The 18,232-nt window shown below is 50.4% G+C and overlaps 1 protein-coding gene across 4 annotated transcripts in view; it reads left to right on the top strand.

Annotated features, from left to right (window-relative positions):
* Nucleotides 1-4,227: 4,227 nt before the first annotated feature.
* Nucleotides 4,228-18,232, top strand: part of XPO6 (exportin 6) — a 55,851-nt gene continuing 41,846 nt past the window's right edge. For all 4 annotated transcript variants that reach the window (XR_013776244.1, XM_079321058.1, XM_079321059.1 and 1 more), the window contains exon 1: nt 4,228-4,535. Coding sequence is in view for 3 of the 4 variants with exons in the window: in XM_079321058.1 (XP_079177184.1) it covers nt 4,533-4,535 (3 nt within the window). In the remaining variant the exon portion in view is untranslated. The remainder of the gene's footprint in view (nt 4,536-18,232) is intronic.

The raw sequence follows: 18,232 nt of genomic DNA on the forward strand, positions 1-18,232 counted from the left end.
ACAAGGGCTGGCTGAAGCTTGGCCTTGCTTTGCTCCCCATCCACGTGTCCTTTGGGGATCTGCTCCTGTCCCCAGCCCCTTCAAAGGGAATTGAGAAGCCACTCCCAGGGATATAATCAGTGCCCAAACCCCAGATGAATCCCAGTGGGGTGTGGAGCAGAGCAGGAGTGCAGGCAGGGAGACCTGGCCAGGACCAGTGGTGGCCACAAAGCCACAAAGGTCCCTCAGCCACCACGGGCACCCTGGCCCTGCCCAGCCCCCAGCACAGGGATGAGGGATGGGGTGGGATTCCAGCCCAGCTAAACACCCCAAACCCCTGGGACACCAGGCTGGGGGTGCCCTCCCCACCTCAAGGCAGGAGCTCCCTGCCCCCAGGCTCTGCTGGGTTTATATCATTAATTATCCACATTTGTACTTTCCTCAGGAATTTGTACTCAGGAATTTTTACCTGCTGGGTTTTTACAGCTTGCTAAATAAGCAAATTCCTTGCCAAGGAGCTTGGGAGACGTGGGGAGTGGTGGGGCTTTGTGGACAAAACTTTTCCAAGCTGCTTTATTGGGCTTATAAAACACAATTTAACCCTTTTGATCAAAGTGCTTTGTATGAGGTGGCAGGGCAGTAAAATGCTCATTTCTCCATGGCATTCCCAATGAGCTCCAGCTTGGTTTGTGGCAGGAACAACAAAGGAGATGGGAACAGGGGGGAGGGATGTGAGGGGAAGCACAGCCAGCTGCTGGGTTGGTGTGAGGCTCAGACTCACCCTGAGGGCAAAACCCAAAAGCTGCAAAACGGGAATAAAGCAATTAAATGTGATGAATGTTTGAGTGTGGGATTGAAGGGGCTGGAATCCAGGCTGGAGCAGTGCAGGAGGTTTGGAGAACAGGCATTTCAGTGCCTGTTTGTGATAAAAATTGAGAGATAAACCATGTGGTAACAAATTATTTTCACAAATCCTGTTCCCTTCATCTCCCCCAACAGCTGTTCAGCTCCATGGCATTTCCATTCCTTCTGTGTTTCTAAAACATAAAGTTACCAAATAAATTTTAAAAATGGGGGATGGATGGCTTCTCCTGCCTCGGGGCTGGTCCAGGCACAGTCCAAGCACTGCTGCTCCCTCTTTTGGGATGGAGCAGCCCCAAACTGAAACCAGGGCACAGCCACTGGTTTGGGGAACTGCTGATTTTCTTTAAGAAATGGCACTTCCAGCAATGGGATGGCCACATTCCCAGGACACAGGGAATGGCTTCCACTGCCAGAGGGCAGGATATTATGGGATATTGGGCAGGAATTGCTCCCTGGGAGGGTGGGGGGCCCTGGCACAGAGCAGCTGTGGCTGCCCCTGGATCCCTGGCAGTGCCCAAGGCACACAGCCCTGCTGGGATGACAAACGGTGCTAATGAGATTATCCTCCTAATGATCACCATGGCAACCAGCCCCTGCAGCTGCACATCCCAGCGGGAGCCCTGCTGAGGTGCACAATCCAGGCAGCTCCACCTGGGATCAGCACAGGCACCCCTGGGCTCAGCTGGGGGGTGGAGAGGTCCTGGAGGGGGATTGGAGCAGCCACAGGAGTTCCAGAGGTCTCAGAAGGTTTTGGAGGCATTGGGAATATTGAGGAAGTTCTGGAGGGGGGTTAGAGGTGTCAGAGGAGTTTGGGAGGCATCAGAGGATTTTGGTGGAGCTGGAAATACTGGGAAAGTTTTGGAGTCAGTTTGGAGCAGTCAGAGAAGTTTTGGAGCAGTCAGAGGAGTTTGGGAGGTGTTGGAGAGGTTTTGGAGGCATCAGAGGGTTTTGGAGGTGTTGAGAATATTGCCGAAGTTTTGGAGCTGGTTTGGAGCAGTCAGAGGAGTTTTGGAGAAGCCAGAGGAGTTCTGGAGGTGTTGGGAATACTGGGGAAGTTTTGGAAGAAGTTTGGATGTGTTGGAGAGGTTTTGGAAGCATCAGAGGATTTTGGTGGAGTTGCAAATATTGGGGAAGTTTTGGAAGAGGTTTGGAGCAGTCAGAGGAGTTTGGGAGGTGTTGGAGAGGTTTTGGTGATGTTGGAGATTCTGGAGGTGTTTGGAATATTGGTGAAGTTTTGAAGTCAGTTTGGAGCAGTCAGAGAAGTTTTGGAAAAGCCAGAGGAGTTCTGGAGGTGTTGGAGAGGTTTTGGAGGCATCAGAGGGTTTTGGAGGTGTTGAGAATATTGCAGAAATTTTGGAAGAGGTTTGGAACAGTCAGAGGAGTTTGGGAGGTTTTGGAGAGGTTTTAGAGGTGTTGGAGAGGTTTTGGAGGTGTTGGGAATATTGGGGAAGTTTTGGAGTCAGTTTGGAGCAGTCAGAGAAGTTTTGTAGAAGCCAGAGGAGTTCTGGAGGTGTTGGGAATATTGGGGAAGGTTTCTAGGAGGTTTGGAAGTGTCAGAGGAGTTTTGGAGAAGCCAGAGGAGTTTGGGAGGTGTTGGAGAGGTTTTGGAGAGGTTGGAGAGATTTTGGAGAATTTGCAGGAGTTTTGGAAAGGATTTGGAGGTGATGGAGAGGTTTTGGAATAGATGGAGAGGTTGTGGAGGGGTTGGAGAGGTTGTGGAGGGGTTGGAAAGTGTTGTAAGGCATTTTGGAGGTTTTGGGGAGGTTTGGGGGGTTTGGGGAGGTCTGGAGGTGATGCAGAGGCAGGTTTTGGAGCTGGGGCTCTGCCTGATCCATCAGCACACCCAGGCCATGTCTGTGCAGTCCCAGCAGCTCTGCCTGGCCCAGGAGCAGCATTTCCCTGCAGGGATGAGCAGGATGGGGCCAGCTGGGGTCAGTGCTCTGCTGAGAGTGTGGAAATAAAATCCTCCGTGACAGAAAATCCTCCTGGAGACCCCGCTCAGCCCTAAGCTCCTGGTGGAGCCTGGGGACAGTCCCAGCCCCACAGATGGTTTATTCCCCCTCCTGCTGGTGTCTAATCCTCTAAAGGAAGTGCCAGCCTCTGCAATGTCCCCACAGGGCTGCTGTCCCCTCTAAAGCTCGTTAAGCCACAGCTGAGTCACCTCTTGTCACTGCAGGTGCCACAGGAATTTGGGAACCATAAGGGACACTGTGGTCTGTGTCAGCTTCACTGGTTTGGAGTTCCAGTGGTTCCCAGCTTCTGAATTTTGTGAGGCAGCAGTTAGGGACTGGATTTCAACTTTCCTAGCATTAATCCCCTGGAATAATGGATCTGGATCTCCCCTTTGATGTCTTTGCTCCTGGCCAGGTCAGCCAATGGAAAACTGATGGGCACAAAGAGCTCCAGGCTGAGAAAAACCCGGGACATGGGAATAGTCAGAGGATTCCATGCCAAGGAGTTTTATTGTCCCTGCTGAGCAGGGCTGGGAGGGATGGGGGTTTACCTCACTCTGGCTCATTTAATTACTGGGGGTCAAAGCCCAGGGCCAGATCCAGAGGAGATCCAGGGCCAGCTCTGGCTCCAGCTGCAGGCTCCAGGTCCAGGCCTTGGCCATGCTCAGGTCTGGGTCCCATCCCCATCCCATCCCCATCCCCATCCCCATCCCCATCCCCATCCCCATCCCCATCCCCATCCCCATCCCCATTCCATCCCATCCCCATCCCCATCCCATCCCCATCCCCATCCCCATCCCCATCCCCATTCCCTCCCATCCCCATCCCGTCCCGTCCCGTCCCGTCCCGTCCCGTCCCGTCCCGTCCCGTCCCGTCCCATCCCTATCCCCATCCCATCCCCATCCCATCCCCATCCCCATCCCCATCCCCATCCCCATCCCCATCCCCATCCCATCCCCATCCCCATCCCCATCCCCATCCCCATCCCCATCCCCATCCCCATCCCATCCCCATCCCCATCCCCATCCCCATCCCCATCCCATCCCATCCCCATCCCCATCCCCATCCCCATTCCGTCCCATCCCCATCCCGTCCCGTCCCGTCCCGTCCCGTCCCGTCCCGTCCCGTCCCGTCCCGTCCCGTCCCGTCCCGTCCCAGACCACGCCCACAATGGGTGTATCCATCCATAGCCCCGCCCATGAAGCAACAGCCCAATCACCTCCCATTTCCTGCCGCGCGGGAAATCGCCTCTTGCGCATGCGCACTGTTGCGGGGCGGGGCCAGGCTGTGCCCTTCCCTCAGCACCCCGCGAGGCGCCGCGCCCTTCTCCAAGATGGCGGCGGGCAGTGTGCTGTGCTAAACTGCGCATGCGTTGGATGCGCTGCCCCGGCTGCGATTGGCTGCGGCGCCGGTGAGCGCTTCCGGTGGGAGGGCGGGGCGGGCCCGGGATGCGCCTGGCGTAGCGCCGGCACCGACACCGGCCCCGGACCCGTGCGGGCCGCGCCGCCCATCGCTGCCGCCTGTCCGCCCGCCGCCCTGCCCAGCGCCCCGGGGCTCCGCGTCCCGCCGGCCGCGGGAGGCCCGGGGAGTGGGTGCCGGCAGCTCTCCGCTGTCCGTGGCTGCGCGGCCGGCGGGGGCTCGCCGGTGCATGGGCGGGGAGGCCCCGCCGGGCCACCGGCGGCCATGAGATGAGCGGAGCGCGGCGCCCTGCCTAGAGCCGCCCCGGGCCGCGCGGCCATGGTGAGCTGGGGAGCGGGGACGGGAGGGGTGGCAGGAGCTGGGGATTGTCCCGAGGGGCCCGGGACACCGGAGCCTGCGGGCTGCACCCCGAGCCGCCGCAGGCACCGTGCGAAACGCCGGGCAGGCACGCACTCCTCCTGGCAGCCTGGGTGCCCGGGGGGCCTTGGGAATCGCGGGGTTGGTGGCGTTACAAGCAGCGAGGGTGCCGAGGGAGCAGCTGTGGCTGCCCCCGGATCCCTGGCAGTGCCCAGGGACAGGAGCAGCCGCGGACAGTGGAAGGTGTCCCTGGACGAGGCAGGGGCTGGAACGGGATGAGCTTCAAGGTCCCTTTTAACCCAAACCATTTCGTGGTTAGGATTCTCTGGTGCCAGCTGTGAGCTTGCCCCAGCCTCCAGTTGTGCCTTGGATAAGCTGTAGGAATGCCCTAGATTCTTTCCTGTGCTGGAGACATCGGCCTTCAGCTGCCTGAGACCCAGGGACAGCTCCAGCCCGCTCTGGGTGCACAATCCTCTCCTCCCCTCCATAAGGACCCGGAGGAGAGGTCTGTGATCCTTGGGGTGCCCGCAGAGCCGGGCTGGGAGCTGGGAATTTCCTCCAGGGGATGGAGGTGCTGTCACTGTCACCATCCCAGAACTGCTGTTCGTGTTTTCACCTTCAGGGAGACCGTGTATCCCAGTGGTTGTTGGGATGACAAAGTCACAAATGTGCCCTTTGCAGGTGGGCAGGGTGTGGGGAGATGCTTCCAGCAGCCCTGGATCCGCCCTGGCTCCCCCAGAGTCCCACTGAGCACAGGCTGCAGTTTCTGGCCTTGTTCTCACCCTTTCTAGCTTAACCTTCCTTAGGTGATGTAGGATCAGGCTTTGCACCCCTTTTCTTCCAGGGATCCTGGTTGTGAATTTCTTCACCCAAGAGCTGAGGTAATCACATCTGCTCACTGTGTGATGTGCTCCTGGTACATGGTTGGTGTTTTATTGGAACTCTGCTCCCTGCAGCCCCTTTGTTGAGCTTCATTAGTTCCTTGGAGAGGCTTTGCTGCTCCATCTGGGATGTGCTGGGGTGGGACATGGTCTCCTCAGTAAATGCTGGGAGTATTTTATGGCAGGTGAGGGTGCTCAGGGTGGGCTCCTGATGTGTCTGCCATGTGTCCCAGCTCTGTGTGGGTTTAGCTTCAGGCAAAGGGTGACATTTTTGAGATGGGTTCTTCTTAGTGAACAGCCCAGATTCAAAGAGGTGAATAAATAATTTGCAGTTAGTTCTTCCCTGTGGACACACACATTTATCCTCTTGTATTACCCCTTGCTTTCTTCTCCTTTTCTCTTGAACATTCACTGTTTGGCTCAGCCACAAGTCCTGCCTTTTGAAGTTGAGAAGCAGTCCCTGGGTTATATGCTGCAGGATTTACTGTTGTAACTCACCATGTGACTCCTGTGCAAGATTTTCCTTCTGTTGCCATTTTCCTGGAGCCTGCAGATGGGCATGTTCTGCTGCTGCTGCACCCTCCTGCCCGGAAACAGTTGGGAAAGTGTGAAGATGAGCTGCTGGAAGGCACACAGGGAACAAATCAAACATAATTCAACTCTGTTCCAGAATAACAGGCTGCTGGGAGCAGATTTTCCTTAGTGGGGTTGAATTGGGTTGATATGGAAGGGAATGAGCAGGGATGAATTAGAGCTTGATTAACTGGGCAGGAAATTGGGATGGCAGGAGGGAATGCAGTGATGCACAGTGAGCTCAGGCACTGCAAATGTTGTAAAACTGGGCTTAGTTGCCACTCATGGCTCAAAAATCTTAATGCCACTCAGAATTTGGGCTCACAGGAAGCTTTAGTCATTCTGTGCTTTCAGAGGTATTTGCAGAGAGCTCTGTGTGGTGGTTCTTGGGGCTGCTCCTGAATGCTGTGTGTGTAAATAGTGCTTGTGCTGTGTCCAGTTTGGAGCTTCCTGAGGGAAAGGTGGTGAGGATTTCCCTCTGTAGGGAAATCAGGATATTGCAAAATCCAGGTGGGTTCCTGTGGAGTTCATATCTAAACACACAGAGCAGATCCAACTTCAAGCTTTTCTTCCACAGACCCCAAATTACATTGTTTCCTCCTCACCTTTTAGGACCCTTTTAGAGGATTTTATGAACAGTTCAAAGTAAATATTGATCATGAAGCTATCCTTGAAGGGATTTATTTTCTGTCCAAATAAGCCTTGTCTTTGTCTCATCACTCTTTCTTTAACTTTGTTCCTTCCACTAATGAAGATGAACCATCTTTGAAGCCCTTAGAGCTCAGCTGGATCTCCTGAGCAAACCACTCACCTGGGAATTGCATTTGCAACCCCCATGTGAGGATGGAATTTTGGTGATTGCCTCCTAGGAAATACATTCTTCAGTTGTGTGGGATTTGTGTCCTGCTAGAAACTGAAACAGGGACAGAAACTTAGGAACAGGGACTTCCAGGAAATGCTGCTGTTTGAGGTTTTGGATGCAGAGATGCTGAAGAGCTGCAGCCAGGCTTCTCCCAGGAGAAGTCCCACTTCCCTCAGGTTGTCCCTGAGCTCCCAGGCTAGCAGACAATGGAAGTGGCAGCCCAGCTCCAGGGAATGTGGTGTCCCTGTTCTGTGTGAGGCACACAGAGCTGCTGAAATGGGAGCAGGCAGTGGGCGTCTGCAGCTTGGATGTTTCTGACTTTCCCACAGCAGCATCTTGCCTTTATTGCATAGCCTCTCCTGGCACCATCACGTTTTTTAGCAGTAAGTGCTGTGTTTTCTTGTGCCTAAAGCTGCCTGGTGATGGCTGAAGCCTTTCATTCAGCAAGGAGTGAAGTGTGTGGATTGCAGCATGTCCTGCCAGGTACGGCTGGTGAGCCCAGGGTTATCCTGGTGCTCGTGGTTGCCAAGGAGCTCCTGCTCCATTACCAGAATAGCTCCTGTTTATTCTGTATCAGCCTCATGAGCTGTGGCCCTGAGGCTGGGAGCCAGAGCTGCTCTGGGGAGCACTCCAGCTCTTTGCAGGTGACCTGGGACATTGTGACAGGAGGGAGCAGCAACTTCTTGTTCCTGCAGAGCCCCTTGGCCTGGCTGTCCCATCACCCTGGGGACACTCGGGACCCATGCAGGCTGTGCTGCCTGTCCCTGGCACAGGTGAGCTTAGGGGGGCTGTGGTGAGCCCAGGGATGCTGTGATGAGCTCAGGGATGCTGTGCTGCCTGTTCACAGCACAGGTGAGCTCAGGGATGCTGTGATGAGCTCAGGGATGCTGTGCTGCCTGTTCACAGCACAGGTGAGCTCAGGGATGTTGTGCTGCCTGTTCACAGCACAGGTGAGCTCAGGGATGCTGTGCTGCCTGTTCACAGCACAGGTGAGCTCAGGGATGCTGTGCTGCCTGTTCACAGCACAGGTGAGCCCAGGGATGCTGTGCTGCCTGTCCCTGGCACAGGTGAGCCCAGGGATGCTGTGCTGCCTGTCCCTGGCACAGGTGAGCCCAGGGATGCTGTGCTGTGAGGAGATGGGGAGGATGCTGATGCTGCTGCACAAGCAGGAGGTGCTGGCACGTGGTGAGGTGGTCTCAGCTGCACAGCAGGGTTTTGGGATGAAGAGGGAGCTGAGGGTCTTGTCCCCTTCCTCTGTCCCCCAGCAGTGCCAAAACTACACCCCTAAGGCTGAGGTTCTGTGTGCTCTCAGTGCATCCCCTTCATGTGCAGTTAAAATAAAAGCAAACCCTTTGTAGAACCCTTCTGACTCAATCAGCTGCTGAGCAGAGAAACCAGAGAGTAGGAACTCGGAAGTTCTGGCCTCAGCTCCAACATCTGGCTTCCTTTTTTGGCCAGCAAGTCATATTGTGACTTTGTGTGCCCCCCAGTTATCTCCCCTCTATTAAATCATCAAACTGGAGATGGTGATTAATGCTGGGGAACTTTCCCATCTCTGCAGCAAGGCCTGGGTAGCTCTGGAGATGAATCAGGAATGGGAACTGTGGCAGGAGAGCTGATCTCTGCTTGGATGCTTCCTCCAAAAGCAGAGCTCTTTCTCAGAAGAAAAGAGCTCATTTAACAGAATGGTTGCATATAATCCCTTTCAGGACCTATAATAATTCCAATACATCCATATTTCAAAGACCTGGGTATCTAAATGTAGGCTGCAGGAGAACTAAAAGCTATCAAGGCAAAATTTTTGAGCCTCCATGTTCACTAAAGGAGCTTGAAAAGCTCATTTGCACTGGCTGTTGCTGATGGATGGGTGGTGGTGGTTGCAATTATTTCAGCAGAAAAGCATTAAAATCTGGCAGGTACTACAAAGCTCCTGCCATGGGGTTCAGTGCTGTGCAGAGATCATTCCATGCACAGAAACCTGAAAACCCCAAGAACTTTGGGCTCAGTTGGGTGAGTTAATTGCACATTGTTAGGTGGTGTCAATTAGGAACTAATGTGGGATTTATACATTAGTAGATGCAAAGTAGAAGAAAATGTAGCTTTGAGGTGTATAGGCTGATAGCTGTCTGGTAGAATGTGCCCTAAAATCCTTCCAAATCATTATCCTGTATCAGACATCAGATATTTCCTCCTAGGAACTATATTTGTATTTGGGTCACTGCTGCTTTGGCTTTCTCTGTATCCCAGGTGTCAACATGACAGCCTTCTTTGAGAGAAAGAAAAGGTGTTTGCTGCTTTGTTTTATCAAAATAAAAAGTTTAGATTCCCTTTTATATTGAATACTTCTTGGAATCCTGTTTCCAGCATTCATGAAGTGTGCAGCATGTGCCTGTTCTCCCTTACAGGCCTCATTGTTCCAACCAAAATGTAAATATTAATATTTTGGTAGGGGAAAAGCAATTGGCTGTGATGGTCAAGGACTTTCCTACTCATCCAGGCACCCCCTGGGGTTTATTTGTGGTTTTTCTGTCCTTTGGAATTTTGGGGTGATGCAGCTTCTCCTGGCCTAAGAAGCCTAACCAACACCTTACAGTGAAGCAGCTCTTTTCCAATCTTACCTTCCCTCCCCACACATTTGATTCCTTTCTCTATCCATGTTTCTCCCTTCTGTTTACATTCAGGATACTTTCACTCCACCAGAACTATTCCAGGCTCTTCTAGCAACACCACAAATTCCTTATATATTTTCCCCCCCTGATTTTCCCTGACCTTTCTCCTATGTAGATCATGCCCAGAATTCAATTTCTTTTCCCATTTCCAACCCTTTGCATTCACACTCTAAATTATCTTTTATTTGTTCCAGTATCTCCAAGCTTGTAGCTGGATCTCTGTGTGTATTTTTAGCATTTTGACTTAATATTTTATTAGGGCTTTAATTGCAATGTGGAGCTCTTCCCAAGAGGGATTGTCCTGGTTCCTTTTTTGTCCCCTCTTTGGGGAAAGGAGTGTGCTCATCTGTTTTGTGTACTGGCTTGTCAGGATGCCCAAGCCAGCATTGGATGCAGCTTTGCAGAGGGGAATAAAGAGTTTTTTTCCCTTTGGAGAGATGTTTTGCCTGAAAAATCTGTGTTGTGCTCAGCTGCTTCCCTGCTGCTTCATTGAGTAAGAACAGAGCAGGTTTCTTCTGCATTGCAATTCCACCTTTTCTTTGGGATGAAGAGCAGTTTCTTCCATGGAAGTTTGGCTCAGTGGTTTCCCTGGTGTTTAAAATCAGGGGAGGATAAAGCAAAACCTGGCATGGCTGCATTTGTTGTTCCCATTCCCTTTGGTTATGGGGGTAAAATTGTATTTTCTCCAGTTCTTTGGCTTTCTTTTTTGCAATGAAGTGTGGAGGAAAGCAAGAGGAGGACAAAGTGATCCATGGCCTGTCATCTGTGATGATGTAGAAGTGTGAGGTCAGTTTCTGTTCCCAGTCATAGCTGGGGGCTGCACCAGCCATTCCTCTGATCCCAGGAGGGGATTGCTGGCTTTGGGATTGGGAAAAAGGCAGTTTTGGCTTTCAAAAGCTGCTTGTTCCTGTGCTTGATGGAGCTGGTTGGGTCATGGTGACTCTGTGGGTCCCCCAGGACAAACATCCCCACACTGAGCAGAGCCCCCTGTTATGGACAGAGAGCCTGGAACCTTCCCAGGGACTGGACACGCTGGGTGTCCCAGAGCTGCAGGGGTGAGCAGCAAAGTGCATTGTGAAATCCCCCAAAGTGCAGAAACATTGCAGATGTCAACATCTTGTTTTTCATTAATTGGACTGGATGTTCTCCCTGCGTGAGCTGTCCTTTGAAAACATTTTAATTAACAAAAATCTTAGTTATTCCCATGGTGTTTCCCATGGCAGCTTCATTATACACTCTTGAATGCCCAACACAAGCTTTCATGCTCTTGCCAGGAATAAAATTTAGAGTATCACAGTCTTTATTTTATTTTCTTTGACAAGGAATGAGGGTCTGAAAATTCCATATTTTCGTGTAGTATAATCACACCTCCTTGGAAATCAGGTCTGTAATGTATTGGATATATAATCCTGCCCTCAGGATTGCCCTAAATCTTGCACTCTGTGTAGCCAGGTTGGGACAGTTTTTCCCCATGTTAATCCTGCCAAGCAGAAGTGGATGTTGGGGAAAAATCAGCAGGATTTGCCTGCTGGAGCTGCATCTGAGTAGAGGTGCCCCTTTAAGAAACATGCTGAATAATTGGTTTTTTTCTTACATTTGCTTTCTTTTTTTGCTTGCCCTGGTGGTTCCCATTTCCAGCTCTGCATATGTGCACAGTTCCAGAGACTCCTTTACTTGGGGCTACAAACAACTGTGATTCAGAGCCTTTCCTGGGTATTATTGGGACTTGTCTGGAGGCTGAGATAAATAAGGGTTTATTTGTGGCTCTGCTGACAGTGAAGGATTTGAGAAGTGTTTTTAAAAATCTCTTCATGTATCTTGGACTCCTTAGAACTGCTACACAACCACACCAGGTTCTTCACTCCTGTCTCTTGGGCATTTTTCTTTTTTTGTCTTCTCTCTAGTCAAAGAAGCTGCTACATTTGTATGAGTGGGGAGGAACAAGGGTTTGGCATTTTTAGGTCAGATTTTCACCTGTGAGAGCATGAAGAGTGTTCTCTGTAGGAAGAGTCTTTATAACCACAGGATGTGGAACTGCTGGAAAAAGTCTGGGGAGGCCATGGAGATGCACAGTCGTTTCTAAAGGATTCCTTGGGATCTTTTTTTCACCTGCCTGTTTAGAAGTTGGGTTACCTAAACCTCTGGAGGAGGTGTTGTCTCAAAGTGAGTGAAGCTGCATTTGGGGCAGCCCTGTGGTCCTGCCTGATTTGTTTATGTAGAGAAGAGGGAAGAGATTTGTTCCTTGTGCCCATGGTCCTGGGGACAAGCACTGCCCTTAGGGCAGGGTGGGATCTCCCTGCAAGGGGTCACAGGCTGGTTGGGAGTGTGGGGCATCCTGGGCAGCCCAGCAAAGGCAGAGTGTGAAGTGAAAGCAATGATGCAGCTTCAGAGCTGTGAGTTTCTAGACTTCACTGGGGGAATTTAAGTTAACTCTGAACTGAGACAACCAGAGTCACCTTGCAGTGTTTTAACTTCTGGAAGCAGCTCCTGCCCAGCTGAGCACCCTTGGCAGATGCTCAGCTGTGTCTGTCTAAAGAGCAGATTTTGTTTGGCTGGTTTTGCTGATAAACTACAAAATGAAAAGTTATTATCATTGATGACTAAAAAAAGTGATGGCCAGCAGCTGAGAACTGTCTGCTGAGAAGAGTCTGTGTGGCTGGATTGTCAGGTTTAAGTTGCAAGTCCAAAAAGTGACTCCAGAGCCACCTCTGCCTACGGTGATTTGCAGGGTATTGATGTTGAGGAATCTGCTTTGAGTGCTTCTGCACTTCTCAGCTGTGTATTGTTATTTTAGCAACTGCTTGTTTGGGAAAATACTGTGTTGCTGAGCCCTTTCCAGCAGCTAAACCACAAGAAACCAATTAGGAAGTCAGCAGCACGTGAGCAGCTGCCTTTCTGGGCGTCAGGGACCCAGAAATTGCTCTTGGGCTCATCTTCAGCAAGCATGGCTTGAAACAGCCCTGTGCTTAAATCACCTTTTGTTTATTCCAGCCTGCTGGGATTGTTTTATTCCTTTGCTGGGTTCCCAAGAGAATTCCTAGGTGCTGAAGCACTGGGAGCTGCTGGGTGGAGGACGCACTGCCTGCTGGGCTTGGCTATGTGGGTTAAGAGTTACTGGGTTAGAAAGAATCAGACTCAGACACTTGAGCCTGTTAATCAAAGTTCAGCCTTCAAGCCTGATGCCTGGTTAACTGAATCTGCTTGTCCAAGAGGGTTTAAGAAATCAGATCCCTCGGGTATTGAAAAAGGTGCTGATTACTCGTGGAGCAGGCAGTCTTCCAGGTAAAATGATCTCTGGTGCAGGACTCAGGTTGGCACTGCTGCCTCTCCATGGCCTGTTCCACACAGCACTGCTCAGCCTGGGCTCCTGCTGAGTCCTTAGGTGATATTTAAATCAAACACTGATTCCTGAAGGGGTGAGTTATCCAGGCTTTGAGCAGCTCTGGAGCTGGCCCTGAGCTTTGGGACCTCAGGGACACGGAGAGGAGCGTGGTGCCTTGAGATACAACAGCAATCTGTGACTTTTATCCCACAACTGCAGCAAAAAAACCCACTCTGAGGAGTTTGCACAATCTCCCTGTTGTTAGTGGTGTGGTGTAGTGGTGGTGTCTGAAATGAGTGAGGCAGGAGAGGGCTCAGCTCTGCAGCCAGGCCCCAGGAGCTGAGCTGTGCTGGGAGCACAGAGCACAGTCTGCTTTCGGTTCTTGAAACCACAAAAACATCTCTGCAGTGCAACAAGGAAACTGAGAATGAAGCTGAGCCGTGGCCTGATAGCATCAGCAGGGCTGATGGCAGCACGGATGCTGTGGGCTCCTGGTGTCAGAGCTCTGAGAAGAGACCCTGGGAATGAGGGTGAGCCCCCACATTCTGCAATTATTGGTGCAAAGGATTAAATATAATGAGTAACACTGCTCCCAGCTCTGCCTCCCTGTAATGTGTGCTTATCTTTTTCTGGAAGATGTGCTGGATGTCCTACAACTGTTTTTTAAAAACACTTCATAATTCTGCTTTTCTTGCTCAAAATAATAGTGCATTTCTTCCTTGAATTTTACTGCCCTGAGTAATCCAGGGCTGTCCCAGGGACTCTCCAGGTTTTGTGAGCTGGCTCGAAATGACCCACAGGCTTACTGAGAGGATGATTTCTAGTCTGTTCATTACCATGTTGTGTTAGAGCTGGGGCAGGGAGGGGTTCTGAAAGACACCCTGGTAATCCTTCACTGAGTAAATTACTGCCTCAGTACATGGAGATGTTAATTTTGTTAATATTCACAATACATATGTGCATCATTAAGTTAGGCTTGACTATAAATAATAAAGAAGAAAACTCAGCAGCTGGAGTGGAGTTGTTTGTATTTTTAGGTGTGTGACTGTGCTGTTAATTAACTGCACAACACTGGAAGCAGAAGGCTCTGAGGTGGAAGAGGCTGGGACATTGCAATTAGCAATGACAGGGTGATGATGAGTTATTTTATACAGGTGCTGTGGATGAAGTTTCTTGTCTGGTTTGTTAACCCTTTGCACTGGCTCCTTGGTGGCATTGTAGCAATTCCAGCTGGGAATTTTTCCATCAGCCAAGATTCTGGTGGTGTGCTCCCCTGCAGTGCCTCCTCTCCTGGAAGATCTGGCAGACGTAGCTGGTAGTGATTTTAACAGATAAACGTGATAAAATCTGAATGCTGATAACTGAGCTGTGCTGGGCTGTGTGTCTTGCACTGGAAATGGCAGGAGAGGGGAGTGGGTGGCATTGGGATGGGGATGGAGGCTGCAGAAAGTGAGGAAGCTGCAGAGGGATCTGTGCTCGCTGCCAGTGCAGGGTGTGGGGGCCTGGAGGTGTCAAACCCAGCAGAGCAGGGGCTGCAGGCAGGGATGGAGGGGTGGGTGTGTAATTCAAACCAGGATGGGTGCAGGGGGTGGGAACAACTCCCCAGCAGAACTCCTGTCTTTAAACAAAGAGATGCAGAAGGAGGGTTTGTTCTGCTGTGAGAGCCAGGGCTTTTCCTCTCTGCCACTGGAGGTGGTGTTGGGAGCCTGTGTGCTGTAAAATCCATCTTTTCCCATCAGGAAGGTGCTCCAGTGCTGCCTGAAGGGTGAAGTCACCTCTGTAACATTGCAGCTGCAATTAACATCTTACTAAAAAAAGCTCTGGAGAGGGAATGCCTTAAATTTGTCTTGGAGTGATATCCATTTGCAAATACATTAGGGAAAAACTGAACAGAGCTAACCCTTCTCTTAGTTGTCATTAGCCCAGTTGCAGTGTTTAGAGCATTGTTGGTGTGATGGATGCTCTAATGGCAAACACTGCAAGGTTAACAGCTTGTGTTTTTATGGCAAAGCAGTAGAGAAAAGCTTTCTCCTCAACAAAAAAAAAAAAAAGTCCCTTCGGAGAGCATATAATGAAATTGAAAAAAAAGAGGAAGTGAACTCTAAATGAAAGCACTTGTGAAGAAAATGGCTTTAGAAAGCACTTCCATGTCTTGCAGAATGAGCAGGTGCTTTTTTAAGGGCTGTGGTTGTGTTTGGTGATGTGCAAACTAAAATTAGCATTGTATCTGCTCTTCAAGTGCATGTGCAGTGTCTAAACTGCAGCCCAAGGATCACTGCTCTGTTGTTTGCTGGATGAGTAACTGGTTCTACCCCAGTACTTTAGTCATAGTCTACATCTGAGCTGGTGATGGAGTCAGCAGCAGGGTACAAAGATTTTGCTTCTCCAGAGCTTTGCTGAGGTGCAGCTGCAATATTGAACAGCCTGAAATGCAGGAGGTTGGCAGCTTTTTTTTTTTTTTTTTCCTTTAATCAGCAGAAATCAGTTAATGACTCACATGGCTTAAAATGTAACTGGAGGGTAGCCCTGAAATCAGCTGGAGGGGTGGGTCCTTCTGGTGGTGCTTTGGTGGATGGAGAATGTTGTGGGATGTGCAGGTTCTTGGTAGCTGATCTTGTGTTTTCTGTCAGGAAAAGGAGCTGTTGGAGCTCATTTTCCTGGTTGGAGGAGGGCACTGAGGGTTGGAGTCCAGAGATAATTGGAATGAGTAAGCAGCTCCACCCCTCCTCTGATAGTGGTGTGAAACACCTTTAGCAAACTGATGAGGGACACAGGATGGGAAGGACACAGGCTGACAGTGACTCTGTCCCACCCTGACCCACAGCCAGATCAGATGGGACAGTTCAGGAGGAGCAGAGCTGGAGCTGAGCTGCTGCTTGCCCCCTCTGTGTGCTGTGCACCCAGCTCAGCACTTAGAGCCACCCATTTTGGGGACAGTCACCTGTGCCACCCCTCCCAGAGATGCTGTTCTGACCCAAATTCCAGCTCAAAGTATGGATGTGCTGCTGGGAATCTGCAGCTGTGGCTGTGTTAGATTTAGCCCTGCTTGCTTTCACCTCTCACTGCCATGTTCCTCTGACAAGGGCATCACCTTTGGCCACAGGATCTGCTGAATTTGGCAGCCAGGACTCTCCCTGTGGGTCAGAGCTCAGCCATGGTGTTGTGGAGCAGGAGTGGGTGGTGACGTGGCACATCTTATCTCCCCTGCTTTTTGTGAGCTGCAGTTTTCATGGGGAAAAGCTCATGTTACCTGCTCTGCAGGCAGGACTTGGAGAACTGAATATATTTTCCTCTAATGGTTGGAAGAAGAGAGGAATGGTGTTCTCTGGTGTTTGATTCAGCCCTGGGAGGCACTAGGGGTGAGGGGTCAGGTTTGACTTCTGAAAGGAAGTGGGAAGTATTTCTGTATTTCAGTAGTTGCATATTTGGTAATCCCTCATGGAGATGTGGCAAATTGCCAGCCCTGACACAGAAAACTGGGATAAATTCTGTTACTGATGGCCCACGCTTCCCTTGAAATCTTTGGAATATGAAACCTGTGCATGACCCAGAATTTCACACCAGAACCTGAGCTCAGCACTGCTGCTTCTGCCTGTCCTTCTCCTCAATGCAAATTAAACAGGGAGCCCTAAAAGAAAGCAAACTGCTTGTTACCATGGGAATAACAAGAGGAAATATTCCAGGTGTTGCAAACAGCTGGATTTTTATTGGAGTCTCACCAACCAGCTTGCCAGGTGTCTGTGTCCAGGTGCAGCTCTGCACAGCATGTGGCCTCCTTATCTCAGTGCCTCCTTATCAGAGCCTTGCTGGACTGCTGGGGGATGACCACATGCCCCAGGATCTGGGGAACCTGAGGAACACCCAAGGGCAGCAGCAAATGCAGGTCCTTGGGAAGTCCAGCCTGGAATTAGAAGGGGATCCTAAGCTGGGCTTTGGTTACCTCAGACAATTTTCCCTTCTTGACCTTCTGTTGGCCAAACCTCAAGAAGTCAAACAAGAGGAGAGCACGATCTTGGAGGTCCCAATGCATCTTTGTGCCCAAGGTGGCCTTGGGTGCTCTCCAGCCTGGGCTTTTTTTGCATGAAATCCTTATGTTATACTCTCTGGTTTCTTTTCTTTCCTGCTTTTCACATGTTGAACATTGTGATTGTGGTGTTCTGCTTTGAAAGATTAACTTTGGAAGATGAACTGTGTTCCTAAGGAATAAGATCTTCCAAATCTCAGTGCTGAAGTCAGTGGAGGACAAGGCAGATGCTCAAGATTTATAAGAACTCCATAATTAATTTCCAGAAGCAGGACATGAATCTTAGAAGAAATGTACTTATGTCAACTGCTCTTGCTGAAGAAGGATTGAATTAAATATCCAAAGACATCTGAGCCCTTCCACCCTGTAAAGGACCAAGAGTTTTCCATGGATTGAGGTGATCTTGGTATTGGATGGTAGAAGGTAGAGTGGGAGAGCAGTGCTGCTCTTGGAGGAATTTGCATCAAATTGAGATTGGAAACTCATCTTTGGGCTTTGGCATCAGAAACTGCTGCTGAGACTCATTCTGTGTTGAGCAGCAGGGATTCAGGAAAATCCTGGAATATGTATGTATGGGTCTGCTTGGGAGGAGTTCAGGACAACTTATGGCAGTGTGGCCATATCCTAAGTAATGAAGGATTTAGATATTTCTCTTTAAAGTGAGGCTTTTATCCCCAGAGATGCTGTTACCTGGGAGTGGTGAGTGGCAGGAGGCTGATCTGTGGCTGAAGGGAAGTTTGCAGCCCAAGCAGAAACAGATTAAAGCTGGAAACTTGAGCTGCAAATGTTGCTCTGCTTGGATTGTTGGTTGTTTTAAGCCAATTTCCCACTACCAGCATCTCTTGCTAAAATAGTCCTTGATTTCTGTAGCAAGGGTTTTAAAAGCAAGAAAAAAAAAAAGGGGAAAAGCAGGGCAGGAAGAGGAAAGGTAGGATGGAATTCAGCATTCCTTTGTGAATGGAAATGTTTGGTGTCCTGCAGAGCATCCATTTCCAGCTGCTGGAGAGCAGAGCCCTCCCTGTGGAGCTGTTGGTGTTCCTGGGGGTTTATCCATGAGGAGGGTCTCCTGCTGCTTGGGAAAGCTGCAGTGCATGGCAATGGGAATTAGCAGAAGCCTGGAGTGTTGCTGCAGGATGTCTCTCATGCTCTTCTCTGCAGGACACTGCCAGGCACTGCTTTGGAGTTTTTGTCGAGGCAGAAATTTCAGTTTTCTTGAATGTTTATTTTGTTCCTGTGCTTGAAGGTCTGGGCTTGAATCTTGATGCATTTATTATTGATAGCATGGGTTGAAAACATTGGAGACACAGCTATGGCATGGGCTGTGCTGTAA

The sequence above is a fragment of the Erithacus rubecula genome, assembly GCF_903797595.1.
Source record: "Erithacus rubecula genome assembly, chromosome: 17".
NCBI lineage: Eukaryota > Metazoa > Chordata > Aves > Passeriformes > Muscicapidae > Erithacus > Erithacus rubecula.